This window comes from Lissotriton vulgaris, chromosome 5 (genome assembly GCF_964263255.1).
Source record: "Lissotriton vulgaris chromosome 5, aLisVul1.2, whole genome shotgun sequence".
Classification (NCBI taxonomy): domain Eukaryota; kingdom Metazoa; phylum Chordata; class Amphibia; order Caudata; family Salamandridae; genus Lissotriton; species Lissotriton vulgaris.
This window is the reverse complement of record NC_141693.1, coordinates 1,874,842,250-1,874,863,145: the sequence shown is the minus strand read 5'-3', so window position 1 is coordinate 1,874,863,145 and position 20,896 is coordinate 1,874,842,250. Positions and strand designations below refer to the sequence as shown.

Here is a 20,896-nt window from a genome sequence, read left to right as displayed (position 1 = left end):
AAGGGTCCTGGCCTGGAGCAGGAAAGGGCAGCTGAAAACCATCAGGCCGGTCCTGAAGAGGGATCGGATTCGGCTCTTCGACAGGCGCGGAATCCACATCGTCCCGGGCCTCTTCCTCTTCACGGGCCGGGGACGGCGCCGGAGACGGATTCGGAGCCGGAGAGGGTACCGGAGCCGGAGACTGAGATCGCCCACGCGACTCAGAAGGCGAGGCCTCACCTTCATGCTCGGAGACTTCGAGGGTAACCACCTTCGAACGTACCTTCTTCAGTGACCTCGACCCCGAGCCCGACTCCTTACCGGACCGACGCCGGGACTCATGTCTCCTCTTCTTGTGCCTTTTCTTCGACTTCGAAACATGATCCGCCGACTTCGAAGATGACCTCTCTCGAGAAGCAGATCTCGACCTCGCCCTGGACTTCGACCTCGCCCTTCGAGAACGAGACCTCGACGACTTCTCCTTTCCAGCTTTCACCTTCGCAACCAGAAGTTTGGCTTCTCTCTCCCTCAGGGCCTTCGGATTCATCTTCCGACATGAAGAACAATCCTCCACATCATGGTCGGAACTTAAGCACCAGATGCAGTCTTCATGGGGGTCGGTAATGGACATCATTTTACCGCACTCCCTGCAGGGCTTGAAGCCGGTCTTCTTAGATGACATTATCGAAGAAACAGGATACAGAGAAGCAGAAATGACCACCACAATGGCAACAATGTACCAGTAGGCTACAGAGATTCCCGATAACCGTTAGCGTCGACGACGCGGAAAAAAGGGAACTGATGTCATCACGCCGGTGTGGGCCTGTTATAGGCGTCGGTGACGTCAGCGGAGTCGCGAGCGGAGCCGTGTCTCTGTGACGTCCTATCCACGTCGGCGCGAGGCTACGAAAAAAGAATTTCCGAATGTTGCTGACGCAAGGGGGATATTCACAAGGTGAGGAATCCACACGGCAGATGTATCTATCAGAAAGGGCAGACATGACCATGTTACTGGCCACTGATGAGGGTGTGGAGGAGGAAACAGACTGTGCCGACCTCCTCTCCACCAATGTGCAAGATGAGCCAGTGGAGGGAGTTGTGCTCTCTCCCAAGTTGACAGACCTGCAGCACAGAGACTGTAAGCAGGTGCTGGAGCAGTTTGCTGGCCTGTTCTCTCTGACCCCAAGCATCACTGAGTGGTGTGTGCACCACATTGACACCGGTGACAGCCGACCTGTCAAAAATAAAAAGTACGAATCATCTGACCATGTCAGAGCCAGCATTAAAGCTGAGGTTGCTAAGATGCTGGAGCTGGGGGTAATTGAATTGTCTGAGAGTCCATGAGTGCATGGGCCAGTCCAGTGGTACTGGTACCTAAACCTAATCCTCAGGGGGGACCCAAGGAGTTAAGGTTCTGTGTGGACTACAGAGGTTTGAATACAGTCACAAAGACGGACGCTCACCCTATACCTAGAGCTGAGGATCTCCTTGATAGGTTAGGGGCTGCTAAGTACCTGAGTACTTTTGATTTGACTTCAGGTTACTGGCAGATTGCCCTCACTGATGGAGCAAAGGAGAGGTCAGCATTCTCCTCACCAGAGGGACATTATCAGTTCAAGGTAATGCCCTTTGGATTAAAGAATGCACCTGCCACCGTCTAAAGGTTGGTGAACAGGGTCTTGTCTGGGTTGGAACAGTTCAGTGCAGCTTACCTGGATTATATAGCTGTATACAGTTCTACCTGGGGGGAATCACTTAAACCACCTAAGGGAAGTGCTTCAGGCCATCCAGCAGGCAGGCCTGACTATTAAGGCAAGCAAGTGCCAAATAGGGCAGAGTTCTGTGGTGTACCTGGGCCACCTGGTAGGTGGGGGCCATGTACAGCCTCTCCAAGCTAAAATACAAACTATTTTGGATTGGACAGCTCCTGTTACCCAGACTCATGTCAGGGCATTCCTTGGACTGACAGGGTACTATAGAAGGTTTGTTCAAAATTATGGGACCATTGTGGGGCCCCTAACATAACTGACTTCTAAAAAGAGGCCCAAAAAGGGGATTTGGACCCCTGAGTGTCAGACGGCTTTGACACTTTGAAAGCTGCTATGTGTTCAGCACCAGTGTTACTGGCCCCTGACTACACAAAAGAATTTGTAGTTCAGACTGATGCTTCAGAGCAAGGGATTGGTGCAGTTTTGTCTCAGCTGAATGAAGGGAGCCTTGACCAGCCAGTTGCCTTTATTAGCAGGAGGCTTCTTCCCAGAGAGCAGAGGTGGAGTGCCATTGAGAGAGAGGCTTTTGCTGTGGTGTGGTCACTGAAAAAGTTGAGACCATATTTGTTTGGGACTCACTTTCGTGTTCAAACTGACCACAGACCTCTCAGGTGGCTCATGCAGATGAGAGGGGAGAATCCCAAGCTGTTAAGGTGGTCCATTTCCCTACAGGGAATGGACTTTACCGTGGAACACAGACCTGGGGTTGCCCATGCCAATGCAGATGGACTTTCCAGATTTTTCCACTTAGCCGCTGAGGACTACCAAGGTGTAGGTTAGTAGTAACCCATCACCTTTTGTGTGGGGGAGGGGGAAGCGCTATGTTGCAAAGTCATCCTGTGCCCTGGGCACCCCCCAACTTTTTGCTGACTGGAACTGGTGGTAACTGACTCGGACTGACCATGGGCTCTGTTTAACCATGCCAAGGGCCAGTGCCATGCCAAAAGGAACACATTAGAACACAGTTAAGACACCCAACCTACACTAGGGTACAATTTAGTATGGTGGGGTACCCCTGTAGTTGGCATGACCTACCACCTAAGCCCCTAGTATGTAATAGGGCAGGGGATTGGAACTACCTAGAAGTCTCCAGTATCCTGGGGCATGGCAGTTTTTAGAGGCCAGCAGATTCTCTGCACCGGCATGTGTGCAGTGCTGAAGCCTGAGGTCAGTTTAAAAGCTGCACCGGTGGCCAGGACAGTTTTTTAAACCTTAAATTGTGCCCAAACTCGACTTTGGGGGTAGGGGCCCTAACAAATTAAAAACCTACCATGTTTTTGCATATTAGGGACCCCCAGGGTCACCCCTAGGTATCCCAGGGGTGGGGGGTCAGTTATCTTTAAGGAGCACCCTTATAAAATGAGTTTTTAGAATCCTGGGTAAAGTGAAATTTTACATTTCACTCCCCACATTGTCTTAAAGAGGTGCTCAAATTCGACTTTGATGCTGGAAGAATTGGGTAAGGGTGATCTGCAATATGTCTGCAGATTCAGAACCCCTGAAGTCTCCCCTAATTGCACAGGGGGTGGGGGTCCGGTAGAAATTAGGGAAATACTTATAAAATATGGTTTTATAAGCCTGGGTGCTACAAAAGTGACGCAAGTCATTTTCCCCATTGCAAACCCCATGGCCCATAGGTTAACATAGTAGTAAGTGATTGATTAATAAATATTGATAGGAGAGGACAAGCTGGACCATTCAAAGACTTCCCAGAATGGTCGTATTAAATCCAACAATATTATATTGTTGAATTTCTCCAAAAGTGTGCATACAATAAGTTATGAGACTTTGTTTGTACGTCCAGATTCAGCCTTTCAGTGGTCTACCCCGATTGGTCAGAGTTAAGTGGATTAGCCAGGCTGCTGGGAGGGCAGTGATCTGTTCTATAAGAATGCCAGGCCAGGAGGTGGCGTTGTAAACTACCCTCTTCAAAGGCAAGAGGGGAGGCCTGGGTTTTAGTCCACTTTGACAGTAGTGACCCAGAGTCAGGACTAGGCTTAAGAAAGGTATTTGCAGATGTTACTGGGATGGTCCATGGAAATGAGATATCCCAGGGGGTGTGTTTAGCCAGCTCTTACCTCCTTGCTGGAAAATCAGCCATTATGGACTTGGAAGGATGATGCACTCTGAGAAAACTAATGCCACACTCCACCGGATGTGGTCATAACTAGGAAGAGTTGCCCTGCTCTCATTGGTCAGCAGTGACCTGGTGCTTGACCCAGAGAATTTCGAATAAGTATCTGAGAGGGGCAGAGCCCTCCAGATCTGCTGCTTGAAACTGAATGAAGCAAGAAGTACCCTGCTGAAGATGTTGCTGTGTGCAAGGAACTCCCTGCAAGCTACAGGTTAACAGAGCTCACCTGAACAGCCCCACAAAGAATTTAAAGCCTGGAGTCCCAGTGGATTTGTAAAGGTTTTGTTCAAGTGGATTGCGGAATTGAAGTTTCACACTTTCAAGGACCCTCTTGGAGATTCCAGAACCTTGGATTGTGTGTTGGATACTTTGGGACCTGCAAGCAGAACGCCAGGAAGGTGTTCTAACTGGACCCCGCTTGCTGAAGAAGGCGGCCCACTACAGTGGTGAGAATTCTTCAGAACAATTTATAAAGGTGTGTCCCTGACAGAGAAAACGAAATGCCTTAAAGGGGCACTGTTGGTTTCTAAGCATTAGAAAGTGACTATCTTTAAAAATTCATATCTCTGGTTCCCTACAGTGGATTATTTTCGTTTTGGTGTCATTTAAAATATAAAAATATTACCTATTTTTTATAAATTGGTGTTGGATTTTTATTTTGTGTGGTGTCTTAATTATTTACTGAAATGGTGTTTTTAAATGCTTTACATACCTGTCTTTGAAGTTAAGCCTGTCTGCTCGCAGCCACATTACCAAGGGTTGAGCAAAGGAATACTTTTCTAAGACCTATGCTGAGTCCTATCATGTGTTAGTGGCCTTATTGCCAGTGGCAGACCTACATTTGCCCCTACCAATAACCCAGTTTCCAACAACCTAAGAGTACAGTAGTCAGTGGCGTAGCTACTAGGGCGGGAGGCGCGGAGGTGAGCAAGTCGTGTCTGCCGACTAACACCCCTCCCCCCTCCAAACAAGTCATCCGGTGTCTGCCATCCCCCCCCTCTCCCTTACCAGCACCGAGCGGCAAACTTATGGTCTGCCCCCAGTGGCAGTAGGTTAAGCTACGCCACTGCCTGTCGTGAACGTGCATAGATTAGTAATGAACGGGAAGCGTACCCATTGACATGCACTTGAGCCACTAGCTCCTAATTGAGCAGCTTAATTAATCCTACGATGTTAGGGCTAGTGCACAACTCAAATTAAAAGGGCCACTCCAAGCAAGTCAAAAGCTCTCTTTGAATCTAGAAACAGAGTGACTGCATTAATATCAAGTCAAATGCAGTTCGGGAGTATGAATATGGTCCTTAGACTGTTTGAGGTTTGTTTGTGCAGGATAAAAACCAACTGCTCCAGGAAGACCAGATACTTTATCCACAACTTCAGCCAGTTAACAATGACTTGAGCAAGGATCTTATTGCCCAAGTTTATTAAAGATAATGATGTATAGGATTTACATTGTTTTTCATCCTTTCCAGGCTTCTCAGGCTTTAGGATGAAGTTTTAAAATTTCTAGAGCTTCCTTGTATAAAGCAGTCAGGTGTGAGGCTACAAAGAGAAGATTCTGTGGGGTGCCCATTAGAGCCAGAGGGGTTTCTTCCCAGTATCCCCTCTATACCATTCATGGTTTCCTTCACAGCAATTGGCTGTTGCAGGTTGGCTCTAGTGTTGCCAAAGCTACCCCGTCCAGGTTTTCCTCTATGTCGGATATTTTTACTGTTTTTTGGTAGGCAGATGGGTTTTTAAGTGTAAGTCTTAAACTCTTCTAATAGATCAATTCCCTCTAAAACACCTCTGGAGGCCAACTTCAAGGAGTGTACTGCATTTTACTGGTGCGCCGTCCGCAACAGCCATGAGAGAGTTTTACTGTCTCTTACCATCATCAGATTCACATACCGGAGAGTTTTTCCTCTAGTATTTGCATCCACTGTCTGCCATTTCCATAAATAAAAGAAAGGTCTTGTTTATCTTTAAGCATGTTGGGACTGGATTGGGGGAGTTGTGCAGCATTTTAAAGACACAAATAACTCGCATACTATGTTCTACCAAACTATTAATTAGAACACAAGCCCATTTGAGCACAGAAAAAGGTGCTGAACTCCGCTGTTAAAGAAACTTACCATCATCCGGCTCAGGGAAAAATGAGGTAAGCTCCGGCTCAGATTCTTGAATCCCTTTCTTCTTGTACATTCGAAGCTGTAGTCTCTGCAGGATCCTCTGTTCCCGAATCCTCTGAATATCCCATCTGTAAAATTCACAGCATCCATATCGTAAGAAGCAAGGTAAAATCTAAACGGATTCATAGCATAGTCCACCCTACAGTTCCAGCCTGAATTCCTGACACCTATTCTACTTTTAGGAGTAGGGTATTTTCCTACACACTTATAAAATCAAAATTTTACAGCAGTATGCAGCACCGTAAGACTTTATTCAGATCTTGTACTGTTAATACTGCACAATTTAATAACAGAGGTTTCGCATTTTACTTTAAGTAATAAGCAATCATCATTGCTTTCGAAATTACACATCGACTCAGTCAATAAGACCTCTAAAGAAGCACTAAAATACTCGGATTTAAAAAAAAACTCTCCCTTAAGTGTATACGCCACACTCAGAAAGTACATGCGGCTGGCGACTAGAAACGTGCAAAATGTACGTTACCATGGTGAAGTTGTGCAAAACGAACAATTTCAATAAACTAAATTTTTTTTAAAGTGTAAAATTGCCAATTCGTGAAGCTGTGAACTTTGTCAACTCCCAAAAACTTCGTATGCAGAGGTAATATCATCAAAAAGTAGGGTGTTTGAAGGACAATGTTTCAAAGGTCTCTCACTAGAAGTCGAATTTCTCTAATGCAACAAATTTCAATATGTTTGTGACCCGCTTTTTTCATTTTGCCAAACTCTGAAACCCTTGGATCATAAACGCTGTGAATTAATTTAAATAATCAAATTACAAGTACTACCATTTCACAACATAATGTATACCACTGCCAATCCTTTCAAAAAAGAAAAATCCAAAGGCACACTGTATCATAAGTCGGTATAACGCTTCTATGATAGTTCACAGGAGAACTAGACCTCGCAAGAGATCCTGCAAGTGACCAACCAATATCCTAAACTATCAACTTCTTGCTCTACGCTATCGAGTGACCCCTGCCAGAAAGCGCTGGTCCAGAACTGGAGTACCACTTCTCACCCAAACGCCCCCTCCAGACTCACCAGTTCCAAGAACCACCTATCTGAACAGGACATTCTCTCCCTCCGCCAAGCCTACAACTCCTCTCAATCTGTCAACCCAGTCTCTCCTGGAACCATGCAAACTTCCCCACTAAACCCTCTTGGAGCTACAAGCAAGTTATATCAGAGACTATCCAAACCATTCCACAGAACCCGCATAGAGCTCCCAGACACAACTCTAATGCCTTAAACATTGTTAACCATATGCAAGTTCCTATTACACAGCCTACTCTCACAGACTACATATCACACCTGAAATGCATGTTGCATAACTGTACCTCAGCTGTGAAACATGCCACGGACCTCCCTGATCTCATCCTAGATCAGGAACTCGACTTCATAGTGCTCACTGAAACTTGGATTAATGACTCCTCAGGTTCTATCCATGACATTTTAGTCCCTCCTAGCCACAACATTATCAGACTTGATCGAGTTAAGAGAACTGGAGGAGACGGAACCTGTATTTACCGTAACAGTCTCTCAGCAAAGCAGTCCTCCTCTGCAACTCTCTCATCCTGTAAATATCTGTGCATAGACATCACCAACAAACAGACCCTTGTGCAACCTGCACACATCTTTTACAATCCTCTTGGAGACAACCTCCCTCTAATCGAACAAACTATGGAAACCATCTCATCCAACTTGGGTCTCCATTGCCCCCAGATCTTTCTTGGTGACTTTAATCTTCACTGGAATGACCCGATTGATCAGGCATTGAACAGCCTCAAAAACTTCCTAGATGACCTCAACCTGACTCAATTCTGTGACAGCCCAACGCACCACTTAGGCTCAACCCTCGATCTAATCATCTCCAATCCAAACTCAAATGGAATCTATTGACCCTTGTGACTCGTCAAATCAACACTATATCACCTTCCGAAAACTAGAAAGTTTGAACACCAAAAGATTCCAACCATCGAAACAAAACATTTGAAAAGAACGTTGTAAAATGCAAATGTAAATGAGCTCATATCTCGTTGCAATCTGTCCCTACCTCTTCCGGCGTGCATGTCCAACGTACACGAACTCACTGAACAACTCCATGTTGACAGCCCTGAATGCAATTGCTCCCTACAACTAAAAAGAAAGTCCAGCAAAGACTCCAAACCATGGTTCAATGATAGCTTAAACTCAGACAGACGAAACCTGAGACTAGCAGAAAGCTCTTGGCAGTCCTCTCCATCTATTGATCTCCTTAAGATTTTAAGACTGAGGAGTATGTTCAACAAACACATCAGATCGGCAAAAGTGCCCTTCTTTAGAACCCAACTGGACAAAGCCAAAAATCACCCCAAAAGGCAGTTTGAGCTGACTAAGCTACAATCCAATAACACTCCTATCCAATCCAATCACCTCTCATCTTCTGCCATCAACCAAACTGCAAGGACTTTGCCAACTTCTTCCTTGAAAAGACAAGCAAGATTGAATCTGAAATAAGGTCTGCCCTGATCGATCTCTCTCTCTCTGGACTCCTCCTTACCATCACATCCTCTTATTGTGCTCCGTCTCTCCCCTAAAAACAATGCCCCTTGGAGTCAATTTGAAACCTTCAACAACACATCCATCATCAACATTCTTTCGACCCTGAAACCCTCAAATTCCCCCCCCCCATTTTTTTTAAAGAAATGATAAGGTCACTAGTCCCACTCTGGACCAAGATTATCAATGCTTCTCTTCTTCAAGGCGAGATCCAGGACTGCCTTTAGTCGGACTGGTTCTGCCTATTCTCAAAAAACCTACGGCTGACCCAGAAAATCTGAATCATTTTCGACCAATCACAAATATCCCTACTCTGGCAAAACTCCTTGAGAAATGTGTTTAACCACATTGAAGAATTCCAACTTCTTGATCAATTCCAATCGGGCTTCTGTCACGGGGACAGCACAGAAACAGCCATCACTCACGTAGTCACGACGCTCTCACAATGCTTGACCAGAACGAATCTTGCCTACTAATCCTACTCGACCTCTCATCTGCTTTTGACACAGTCAAACATGACAATCTATTGGCCTTCTGGAACGTAGGATGTGGCTCTCAAGCGCTGTACTAAAATGGTTTTCCTCTTTTCTCAATAACAGAACTCAGAGTCAAATCCAATCAAACTTTATCCAATTCCAGTCCCTGCACTCTGGGGGTACCCCAAAGACCCTCTTTCCCCCACGCTTTCCAACCTATTCATTGAACCGTACTTAAATCCTCAAAGCATCTAACATCCAATATCACATGTATGCGGATGACCCCCAATTGTACATGAAAATTTCTTCCCCTGACGACATCACACCACTCAATGGAACCCTGCACTAAACCCAAAATTGGTTAACCTCCAACCACATCAAACTGAACGCCCTCAAAACGGAATTCCTCCTTATCTCACCGACCAAGCAAACCCCCCATCCTCGGAGAAATATTTGAAAAACCTCTCCGCTCTCAACTGCACATCACAGACTCTACGAAGTCGCTGGCAATAGTGCGGGATAAGAACTTAAAACATACAGGATCACATCAGCGCATCTCCTAAAGGAGCGAATTTCCAACTGAGCATCCCAAGAAAACTAAAACCCTTTCTCCGCCAGGATGACTTCAAATTTACTATGCAAGCGTTAGTCATCTCACAGTTGGAATACGGTAGTGCTACCCTCTGCGGCCTACCAAGATACAGATTAGCCCCCCTCAGGGCATCTCTGAATGCAGCGGCTAGGCTCACCACTGGCTCCAAGAAAACCAACCCCATTTCTCTGAACCTGAAATCTCTTAACTGGCTTCCGTTTGAGGCAAGGATTCAATTAAAACTTGCATGTATGACACATAAACCTGCATTTCAAACCCCCTCTTTACCTGGCAAATAAGCTTGAACTGTCGGGAAGTGCCCGTTCCTCAAGGAGCTAGAGCACTCTGCAGCTCAAACTGAAGAAATGTAAAAATATGAAAACGTACAATCGTACATTTTCATGTAATGCCCAGAGAATCTGCAACTCCCTACCTGTGGAAATTAAATTGATTCCTTCAACATTTTCCTTCAAAAAGGAAGTGAAAGCATTACCGATGAGAATGTTGCGGAGTTAGAAGCTTTTATCTTTTTGTCTCCTAGCATGTACCGCTCCTTACTTTGTTACTTGGCAATTGTATGGTCTCAATACCTGCCTACATTATGTAATTATGTACCTGTTGTTATTTCTATAGATTGTTGCTTTTCTCCCACAATTGTCTACATATGTGTTCCGCAACTCGTTTTTTAAGCGCTCTGATACCCTCTAGGATCACGTTTGCGCTATATAAAACTTCAAAAATAAAATAAATTCAAGGCAGTCAACACAGGGTGCTCCTTCTCTGAATATGCTGGACAATCTGTAGTGGTGAGTCTCTCTGAAAACACAAGGTAGTCTTGAATAGTGATTTCCTCATGCATCAAGGCTACTAGTGAAATTATCAGACATCTGAGGCAATCTGTATCTGGATTGTCCAAGCGGAAATGGATGCTGGACATTTACCTCCTTTTAATGCTACTAGTGGAATCCTGAGACATTTGAAGTCCTCCCTATATTTGGCATTTCTTGTAAAAACAGAACACAATTTACACTGCTAAATTACTTGATATAAATAAGTGACCATTTTATATTTGCCATGATCCTGCTGAAAAAGGTAGGCCATCTCCACTAGGAAACACCAGGAAAACTCTGGAGCTCATCTCTTAAGCATTTCCTATGACACATGTAGCAAGCAGTTGATGCTCGGCACTCCTCTAAAAGGAGAGGCAATTTCTGAAACCATGCCTGTTGGGGTTTTTTTTCCATAAAAACATCCGATGGAAAATGATCTTGGCACTCCTTCCGAAAATATATGGCAGCTAGTGCTAACTGTTCTCTATGTAAAGAGACACTGTCGTCTGTTGTGCATTTCTTCAAGGAATACAAGCAATAATCTTTTTCTCTCTGAACCACTTGAGTAAAAAAAATGAACACTGTGATGGCTTCAGTGACACAAAGAGTATTGTACGACAAATGTGGCTATGGAGATGGTGTCATCAAAGAAGGGAGACAGTGTGGGGCGGGTTTACCACACTCAGGGAGAGTGGAAGGTCCAGCTAGGTGTAAGCCCCAGTTGCAATGAAATACAAAAAGTACCCGGCTGTTCCTAGTCCCGATGGACGTTTGGTGTTGGTGACACCCGTGCTTAGTGATAAAATGCTTGGGTATCCAATTTGTTGGATATAATGGCCTCACACACCCTTGCAGGTGTCATGCTTCATCATCGGCAATGCTCCTCGTTGGGTCGGCGGTGCAATACCAAACGGGCAACACCTCAAAGAGTGGCTCTTTGGCGGAGATCTTTTTCCAACTGCCGTATTGGTGAAGTGCGGTGAGGGGCCAGTACTGTGTAGCCGTTTATTGGAGGTTAAAATTGGGGTAAAGGGTACCAGGATCAGGTTTATTCTAGCGGTCCCTTACTCCAAGTTAAAAAGGAGATAGAGTAAACTCGACGGGAAATAATGCTCCCTAGTGCGAGTCTAGACTAGTGAATAGGAAAAAAGGTCGACATGTTTCTCGCTAGGGGTCACTTGAGCAGCGATTCTTCAGGACCGTATAAAAAGGCTAGCCTGTGCTATATCAAACTGTCTACAAGGAGCCTTTACATAGCTAAATCGAAGCTTACAGTGTGTGTAAAGGTTCAAAGTTGTGTTGTGCTGTAATTGCCTATAAATGTGGGTGTAAGCTACAACATCAGTACCGGCAGGTAAGTTCCAGGAAACACCCGCTAGTTTTGCAGGTTCTGTTTCTCCGTGTCTCCGAAGGTAGACCTACCCCTCTCTACCGGGTCCGGGAGGTGACCCGGTAGAGAGGGGTAGGTCTGCCTTCGGAGACACGGAGAAACAGAACCTGCAAAACTAGCGAATAGGGAGGTGACCCTGAAGAATCGCTGCTCAAGTGACCCCTAGCGAGAAACATGTCGACCTTTTTTTCCTATTCACTAGTCTAGACTCGCACTAGGGAGCATTATTTCCCGTCGAGTTTACTCTATCTCCTTTTTAACTTGGAGTAAGGGACCGCTAGAATAAACCTGATCCCGGTACCCTTCACCCCAATTTTAACCTCCAATAAACGTCTACACAGTACTGGCCCCTCCCCCGCACTTCACCAATACGGCAGTTCGAAAAAGATCTCTGCCAAAGAGCTCCTCTTTGAGGTGTTGCCCGTTGGGTATTGCACCGCCGACCCAACGAGGAGCATTGCCGATGATGAAGCATGACATCTGCAAGGGTGTGTGAGGCCATTATATCCAACAAATTGGACACCCAGGCGTTTTATCACTACGCACGGGTGTCACCAACACCAAACGTCCACCGGGACTAGAAACAGCCGGGTACTGTTTGTATTTCATTGCTATGGAGATGGTGCCACACACAGGTCTGAAACCTTAAAACCCAATATAGGAAATTTTCTTGGTGTATTTAGTTCATCTCCAGACACCTAACCCATAATAAACAGAGTGATAGCTACAGTGTTGTTTGGCTTAACAGCAGGTGGAAATAAAGGCAAAAGATGTAGGATAAAATAATAAAGGCAGAATACAACAAAATAATGGCTCGCAACTAGTACACTTTGCTTCCCCATATGGAAACCACATTTACTGCATTTCGAGCATCTACGATCCCTATGCTTTCTCAGAGGATAGTAAAACGATGCTGCTACAAGCATTGGAATAAGCTACTGAAATAAATGCTCAGTAGAGAAAGGGGGCAGAAGGACTCTGGTAGTTGGCAGGTAAACATTATGACTTTAAATGAGCCAGAAATACCGTAGGACTCGCAAGAGAAACCGTGGTAGGCGCTTTTTGTATAATAGTGGTAATTACATCAGGAGAAGCTTTGGTGCTCACTACAGTGTGACATGAGCGTGGCACTCACCAGTGGAACATTATTTTTCACTTGAGGCCCTAAAAAGAAATAGTGTGCCACTATCTAGGGAAATAGGACACAGATTCTGGAACGAAAACGGCCCAATGGGACAGCAGCACAGCACAGAACATAACAGAAACAACCTGTCATTCACTAGGAAAACATAACATGCAGACTGACATGAATAGTGAACTTGAATTATTTTCCTTAGGTAAATTCAAGGTTAGTACATGTTCAATGAAACATCGGTACTACCTGTATTTGGTTTATGTCTTGCAGCCTACACCATACCACAAAAAGACTTCTGACCAAATTTTAACTTTGGTCTGCACGCTCATAAATAAAGAGATTCATCTAGGCAAGTTTTTCATTTTCTGTTACTACAACAAGCCCCACAAACTGAGCTAATACATTTTTGAAACGCCTTCACCCATACAGACAGCACATTGTAATTTTGATAGCACTTATAAAGATCAACAAAATGGTGAAAGAACATGTTCCCCAAAGACAGTAAATTAGTCAGAAATAATCATAAAAATAAATGTTTCAAGGAACGGGATGGCAGGGGTCTAGAACAGCCGTCTTCAAACTTGAATGCCCGCACCCCCCTCCTTCCACCAAGTGGTGGGTTGGGGGCAGGAATCATCCGGATTTTCAAAATTATTTCTATTAAATTGGCAATGTTTAAATGTGTTTAGACTTATTTAAACTTTGCAGTTACGTTCTGTTACTGGTTTTAAAATACAATCACAAACGTGATTGCCAAACATACTATTCTGGTCAGGAAGGCCTCACTAACATGTAAAAGTATCCACCATGTGTGGTGGGGGGGTTTTTGAAGAAAATTTGAAATCTCTTCCTTTTTGACACATACTCCCAGCTAGGATATAAATTACAAAAGATGTTCGTGAGGGCCCGTTACAGAGCGGCTTACGTTTCTGCTTAAAACAAAGCACTACTATCAGCATAAGGGTTCTTTTGCCAAAGCCAGGCATCGCTATGGGGTAACTCGAGGCCCCCCTAGGAGGCACAACCACCCAGTTTGAAGACCCCTAGTCTGGATTATGAATTGCTTCATCCATATTAAAAACCCACCTATCGCATCAGAGATTATCACAGAAGCCTACTGGGACTGGTCATGAAAGGAGGAAAGGGTTAATGGCACTGTCAGATCATACAGCCTTCTAATTGGTCAGTAAACTCTATAACTATTTGCAATACAAAGTTACAACTCACCTTTTGCGCCTCTTTTCATCCAGTTCCAGCTTTGCATGACGTTTGAAAAACACACTGTCATCTAAATTCTGAAAACATAGGAAAATGAGTATGGATTGTTAAAAAAAAGTTTTAAACTTGCTGAAAAAAGGCTTATTTTTATTCCTGCTGTATTACTTTTGGACCAAGGCTAAACCAAACATACGAGGGAGTCCTCAAGTTTTAATGGGGAGCAGTTTTTCTATTTATAACTGCCAGTTGCCACAAATGCTTACCCACGAGTAAGCCTAACTTCTTGGTGTAACTTGGTCAGGAACATGGGGGGGAGGGGTGGGGCTGAGGGGAGTAGAGAAGAGGAGGGTGTCAGCCGAGTGCCGATTTTCCGATATTATTTCAAAAAACATACTTGCCGTACGTAAGGTGTGAGGGACTTATGGAGCAGTGGAAAGTTAGTGTAATGCAGATTGGTAGGAATACTAAGTGAGAGAAACACAATATTTTGTAAAATAACCAACATTTTGCGGACTTTCAAAACAGAGATGACAGAGAATGTATGTTTTTGTCAGTGTTGCATGCAACAATCCCAGGTGAAATCTGACAAGACACCTCGCCATTTTCGACTGAAAGCACCTGTACACAACTATTCAGAGAATACAATTATATGGGGTGGAGGTGGGGGAGGGAGCATAATACCCCCCAAAACCCCTTGAAGCTATGCCACTGAATATACTCTTTTTCAAATAGTATCACATGCCCACAGAAAGTGTTAACAACTAGCACACCACTCATTGCATGGTTTTTCCCAAATCGCAAGCATGAACTCTAAATGAACGGCCTGGTGGCCATTAATGAGCAAATATTAAAAATAAGTTAAACAGTATTCTAGTAAAGCTGTAGTGAAAATAAATGAGAAGTAAAAAAACATTTTTAAGAACACTGGAAACACATCATGATGATACACTTGCTTACTAAATAACCCCAATCGCCTGCCTCTCTTCTAAAGCGTAACATTTTGAACTTCTTTCGGTTTGCAAACATCTGTGTAAGATAAGATAATTCTGAAAGGTTTTACACCCTCATTTATCTACAATCGCACATTCTCTGTCTCTCCTCTCTTGTCACTTCTCAACAATGTTTTATGACGTTTTAAAACACAAGATCGTCTTGCAATACACTAAACAGGAAAAAAGTAAGCTAGCAAAATGATCATGCGTGCGTTTAAAAAAAAAACCACATTTCAAGTCTGCATTTAAATAAGCAAGAACAACATAAAGCTAAAGCAGGTATGAGAAGAACTTAACAGAAATTGGGATACTTCAGTAAGGATATGAGAAGCTCATACAATATGTATTGTAGTTACTGTGATATCCATTTTCAACTCTAATCAAAAGAACAGAATAAACATTAGTTGGCGGGTGGATGCGAATAAATGGGAAGAGAGTGAAGTTTCCTCTGAGGAACCATGATAGTAATGTTGTAGTGCTCGGGAAGAAAGTTACAGGGGGTTGGTTAGTGGTAAAGGGGTCACATGCTAGTAGCTGGAAAGCACTGGAAGAGGAAGGGCAAGATGGGTTGGGTATCTTCTTCTAAGGCTCAAAATTAACAGTTCCTCTCAGGTTTACATACCTCTGGTATCTCTGAAGGGCATACGTCTATCAGGGGTTCCACCGGATGTTCCCTCCAAGAAGGAACTGCAGAAAACAAAAGATGTACAGGTTATAAACACGACAGGCACAACTCCTCATCGACAAGGAACTAGAAAGAGAGAACAACGTGAACAAACTACAACCCAGATGCGTGAAAACTAAGTTAAGTAAACTGGACCTGGCCTGTAGTTCTTTTGCTCAGCAGGTTTCCCAAGAAACTAGCACCAATGTTTATTCAATAAGAATCCATCCAAAGGGCAGTTTCCCAAAACCAATCTATCAGCAAAGAAAGAAACCAGTCCATTTTCTCTGCAGTCTCAACGAGCCACCTTCATCTGCAACTCATTTTCTCCAAAACCCACCTTCTCCTGGGTATCTCTTCAGAATAATACCAAACCACAGCATCAACAATTCACCAAATGTTAAAGTCCAGCATGCCAGTTTATTCCCTCACGTACAAACAGTCCTCACTGACGTCAATTTCCAAAGGAGAATCACCTAAGTAATGTTCTCAAGGGACCACCTATCTCAAAAGTAGTCAAGATGAAAACAAAGCTTAGCAAAGTACAGTGCTTGCATCACTGAAGGGCATCGATGTATCATTCCCATTCGTAAACCACAAATGTGCAATTTGCAAACTGACTGGTTTGTGAATTGAAATGAAATCTTCAATACTAGGAAAGATGTCCTCTTTGAAATCAATTTGGAGGTCAGAAACTCAATGGTTTGCGACCACAATTGCAGCCGCAAACTATTGATACCCTCCTTTCCAAATTTCAAATAGGAAGGGGTCTCCCACCTCGCCGCCAAGACATGGAACACCCTCCCACTGAGCCTACGACAGACAAGACCTGCTGACCTTCAGAATACTCAAGACCTGGCTGTTTGATCAGTAGCGCCCCCGGCACCTTGAGACCCTCGCGGGTATGTAGTGCGCTTTACAAATGATTGACTGACTCCCCTTTCATGCTCCCCATTTAAGATTGAGAAAGAACGCAAAAGTGCTTTTAACAGCCTGAAAGAATTTTCTGACACGCAAAATGGATTTTGTACCTTAAAAAGGCCCTATCGCCGTCACAAATCCCTCTTTCTGACTCGACTGAAAACTTACACGTAAAAAACATCTTCTAGAAGCAGGACAATCCTTTCTGGTGGAGAAATGTCCTTCTCCACTATGCTACGAGACTCTGCTGGGTACTCCTTGAACAAGGAAACACTTTGCTTATTTGACTGACAGATCTGGTGTGAACTGAGTGGTCCCCCATATCACCAACTGACACAACCAAATTAGCTCATCATCTAAGAAAGAATACTAGACTTTCTTCCACTAAGTGAGTGGTCACTACCACCATGACTGTCTTGTTGGTATCGTACTGGTGAGGGGGCAATCTTCAGCTATAACCTAAAAAACTGGAGACACAATTCCTAAACCAGTGGTAAAATTTAAAAAGGAATTTTGTACGCTTGTGGAACAGAGGCTAAACTGGAGTGTGGTACCCTACTGTGAAAGAACAGGAACACATTCCAAGCACAGCTCTGCAGCTGGGATAGGACACACACCACTAGGTGCTAAGATTTTCTTGACGTTGGGGAAACTGTCTGCAAGCGTGAGGTGGGGTTGGTAGGAGCATAAGGAGTTATAATCCCCACAGGTTTAAATGCGTTTTTTTTTGTGTGAATCTCCTGTAGGCGAAATAAAAAAATAAAAAAAATCTTACAATTAGCCCAAGCAGTGCGTATGCTGTAGAGGACCAATATCGTCCATAAGAAGTAGCCATGACACTAGGGATGTATGTCGTTACAACGCATACTTTTACAACGCCTACCTTTGCAACGCATTTTTTACACCGCAACATCCATTACAACGCATGCCATTACAACAAATTCTTTGAAACTACCTTTACAACGCATTCCACTACAACGCATACTACATTTACAACGCATACCATTACAACGCATAACATTACATTGCATGTAAGGTAAGTATTGGACAGTGTAGGGGTAAAAATTACTATTTTAACTCCAGGGGGTGCAACAGGGGGTGCAACCGCCCTATCTCCCTTTTGGATTCCTCACTAAAAATCTTGAGTAGGGTCCTGTTAGCACGCCTGGAAGATTGGGCCTTAGATAATAACATTCTTGCCCCATCCCAATATGGCTTTAGAAAGGGCCTTGGTACGATCGAACAATGTATTAACTTGAACCTTTTAATAGGGAAGTATACCAAGGCCAAGCCGGGATCACTATTTTTGTGCTTTGCAGATCTTTCAAGCGCATTTGATCTGGTCGACCATGCCTTGTTATGGACAACCCTGCAGGGTATGGGAGCCCCCCCGATATCATCTATTTCTTAGCCACACTTTATTCTAACCTATCCGCCCAAATTCGTTATGGTCCTGAGGGTGAGTGCACACGGAAGATCAGAGTAAGATCTGGCATTCGACAGGGCTGTGTATTAGCCCCGTTGCTTTTTTCACTCTTCATTAACTCGGTGGAACAAGAACTAAAGCAAATCCATGCTGATGCCCCCCAAGTAGGAGGCACCCCTGTACCGGTATTACTGTATGCCGACGATACAGTTCTTCTCTCTAAGACCCCTATAGGCCTACAAAAATTGATGGATGGGTTCTATGATTTTATATTGAAGAGAAACTCAAAATTAATAACTCTAAAACGTTTGTCATGGTGTGTGGGAAAAAGCTGAAACTTTTTAAACCTTTCTCTTTTAAGGAAAACCATATCGCAACTGTCACAAATTTTTGCTATCTGGGAGTCACATTCAACGACAGAGGATCATGGGCCCCTGAGGAAACAAATGTCAAAGCTAGAATGGGGAAAGCATCCTTAGGCGTCTTCCGCTTTGCCTCCAAAGTAGGAAGCCGCCGTATTGTTGATATGCTGACTATATACAAGCACAGATGTACTTCGATAGCATTGTATGGCTCGGGGGTATGGGGACATTGCAATGCCAAGGCCCTGCAAATTGAAGAAAACAAGTTCATTAAACGGCTGCTCTGTCTCCCCACCTCGGCATCTACTGTTCTAACCCATTCGGAACTAGATCTGGATTACCTGTCCGACCTCACTGGATTAAGGCCACTGTTGGTATGGAAATCCATTTTTACCAAGCCGGAAACAGCATTCACCAAAGATATCATCAAAGACTGTTTACTCTTGGATAAAGTTTTAAGTATTCCATGGTTAAAATATGTAGTTTCGACTGTTAAAGACCTGTTTGACATGGACCTAGGAAATGACCCTACCAGTCTGAACACTCTAGACAAACAGGAACTAAAAAATGTTTATCTTAGGGCGAAATCGGATGTGCGAAGTTATGCTACTAGAGAATATTCCACACATATTTTCCACCTGTCCCTGAATGACGATAGCCGGGGTATTCCTATGTACCTCAATGTTATCCACAGACAGTCCCACCAGTTTGTTCTTTCAAGGCTAAGACTAGGTATAGTGCATAACTTGGTTGCTTTCCCGATTATGAAATCCCATCCAGTTACCCCATGTCCATGTGATGGCTCTTCCAAACAAAGCACAATGCACTTTTTATTACTCTGTCCTCTGTATAAAGCACAACGCATCTGTTTCCTCAAGCCTATGTTCCTTAAATATAACATGTATACTACTGATAGTGCTTTGAGGCTTCTCTTTTCACTTTCAAGCCCAGATATATGTTTTTATACTGCCACTTTTATTCTGAAATCTATCAGAGCTAGACTTAGCATGGTTTTCCTGTAATTTTATGTGCAGCAATCCCCACAACATGTGACAATGTTATTTCTGTTTCTGTATTCTGAGTACCATGTGTATGTATTGTTTTAAATTGTACACTTTTATGATGTTTTTTAAACATTCGAATAAAGTTATAAACTGAAACTGAAACTGAAACGGACTCGACTGAAAACTTACACGTAAAAAACATCTTCTAGAAGCAGGACAATCCTTTCTGGTGGAGAAATGTCCTTCTCCACTATGCTACGAGACTCTGCTGGGTACTCCTTGAACAAGGAAACACTTTGCTTATTTGACTGACAGATCTGGTGTGAACTGAGTGGTCCCCCATATCACCAACTGACACAACCAAATTAGCTCATCATCTAAGAAAGAATACTAGACTTTCTTCCACTAAGTGAGTGGTCACTACCACCATGACTGTCTTGTTGGTATCGTACTGGTGAGGGGGCAATCTTCAGCTATAACCTAAAAAAATGGAGACACAATTCCTAAACCAGTGGTAAAATTTAAAAAGGAATTTTGTACGCTTGTGGAACAGAGGCTAAACTGGAGTGTGGTACCCTACTGTGAAAGAACAGGAACACATTCCAAGCACAGCTCTGCAGCTGGGATAGGACACACACCACTAGGTGCTAAGATTTTCTTGACGTTGGGGAAACTGTCTGCAAGCGTGAGGTGGGGTTGGTAGGAGCATAAGGAGTTATAATCCCCACAGGTTTAAATGCGTTTTTTTTTGTGTGAATCTCCTGTAGGAGAAATAAAAAAATAAAAAAAATCTTACAATTAGCCCAAGCAGTGCGTATGCTGTAGAGGACCAATATCGTCCATAAGAAGTAGCCATGACACTAGGGATGTATGTCGTTACAACGCATACTTTTACAACGCCTACCTTTGCAACGCATTTTTTACACCGCAACATCCATTACAACGCATGCCATTACAACAAATTCTTTGAAACTACCTTTACAACGCATTCCACTACAACGCATACTACATTTACAACGCATACCATTACAACGCATAACATTACATTGCATGTAAGGTAAGTATTGGACAGTGTAGGGGTAAAAATTACTATTTTAACTCCAGGGGGTGCAACAGTAGGGTAAGTGTTGGATAGTGTAGGGGTTAAAATTACTATTTTAACTCCAGGGGGTGCAACAGTAGGGTAAGTGTTGGATAGTGTAAGGGTACTATATGTTGTACTGCTATGCGTTGTAATGGCATGCGTTGTAATGACATGCGTTGTAGTGGTGTGCGTTGTAGTGTCATGCATT

At 43.8% G+C, this 20,896-nt stretch overlaps 1 protein-coding gene across 2 annotated transcripts in view; it reads right to left on the bottom strand.

The window, feature by feature from the left end:
• Positions 1 to 20,896, bottom strand: part of MSL1 (MSL complex subunit 1) — a 114,458-nt gene that overhangs the window by 66,204 nt on the left and 27,358 nt on the right. For both annotated transcript variants that reach the window (XR_015296078.1, XM_086924370.1), the window contains exons 4-6: positions 15,850 to 15,914; positions 14,245 to 14,312; positions 5,997 to 6,121 (exon numbers count right to left, since the gene is read on the bottom strand). Coding sequence is in view for 1 of the 2 variants with exons in the window: in XM_086924370.1 (XP_086780496.1) it covers positions 5,997 to 6,121; positions 14,245 to 14,312; positions 15,850 to 15,914 (258 nt within the window). In the remaining variant the exon portion in view is untranslated. The remainder of the gene's footprint in view (positions 1 to 5,996; positions 6,122 to 14,244; positions 14,313 to 15,849; positions 15,915 to 20,896) is intronic.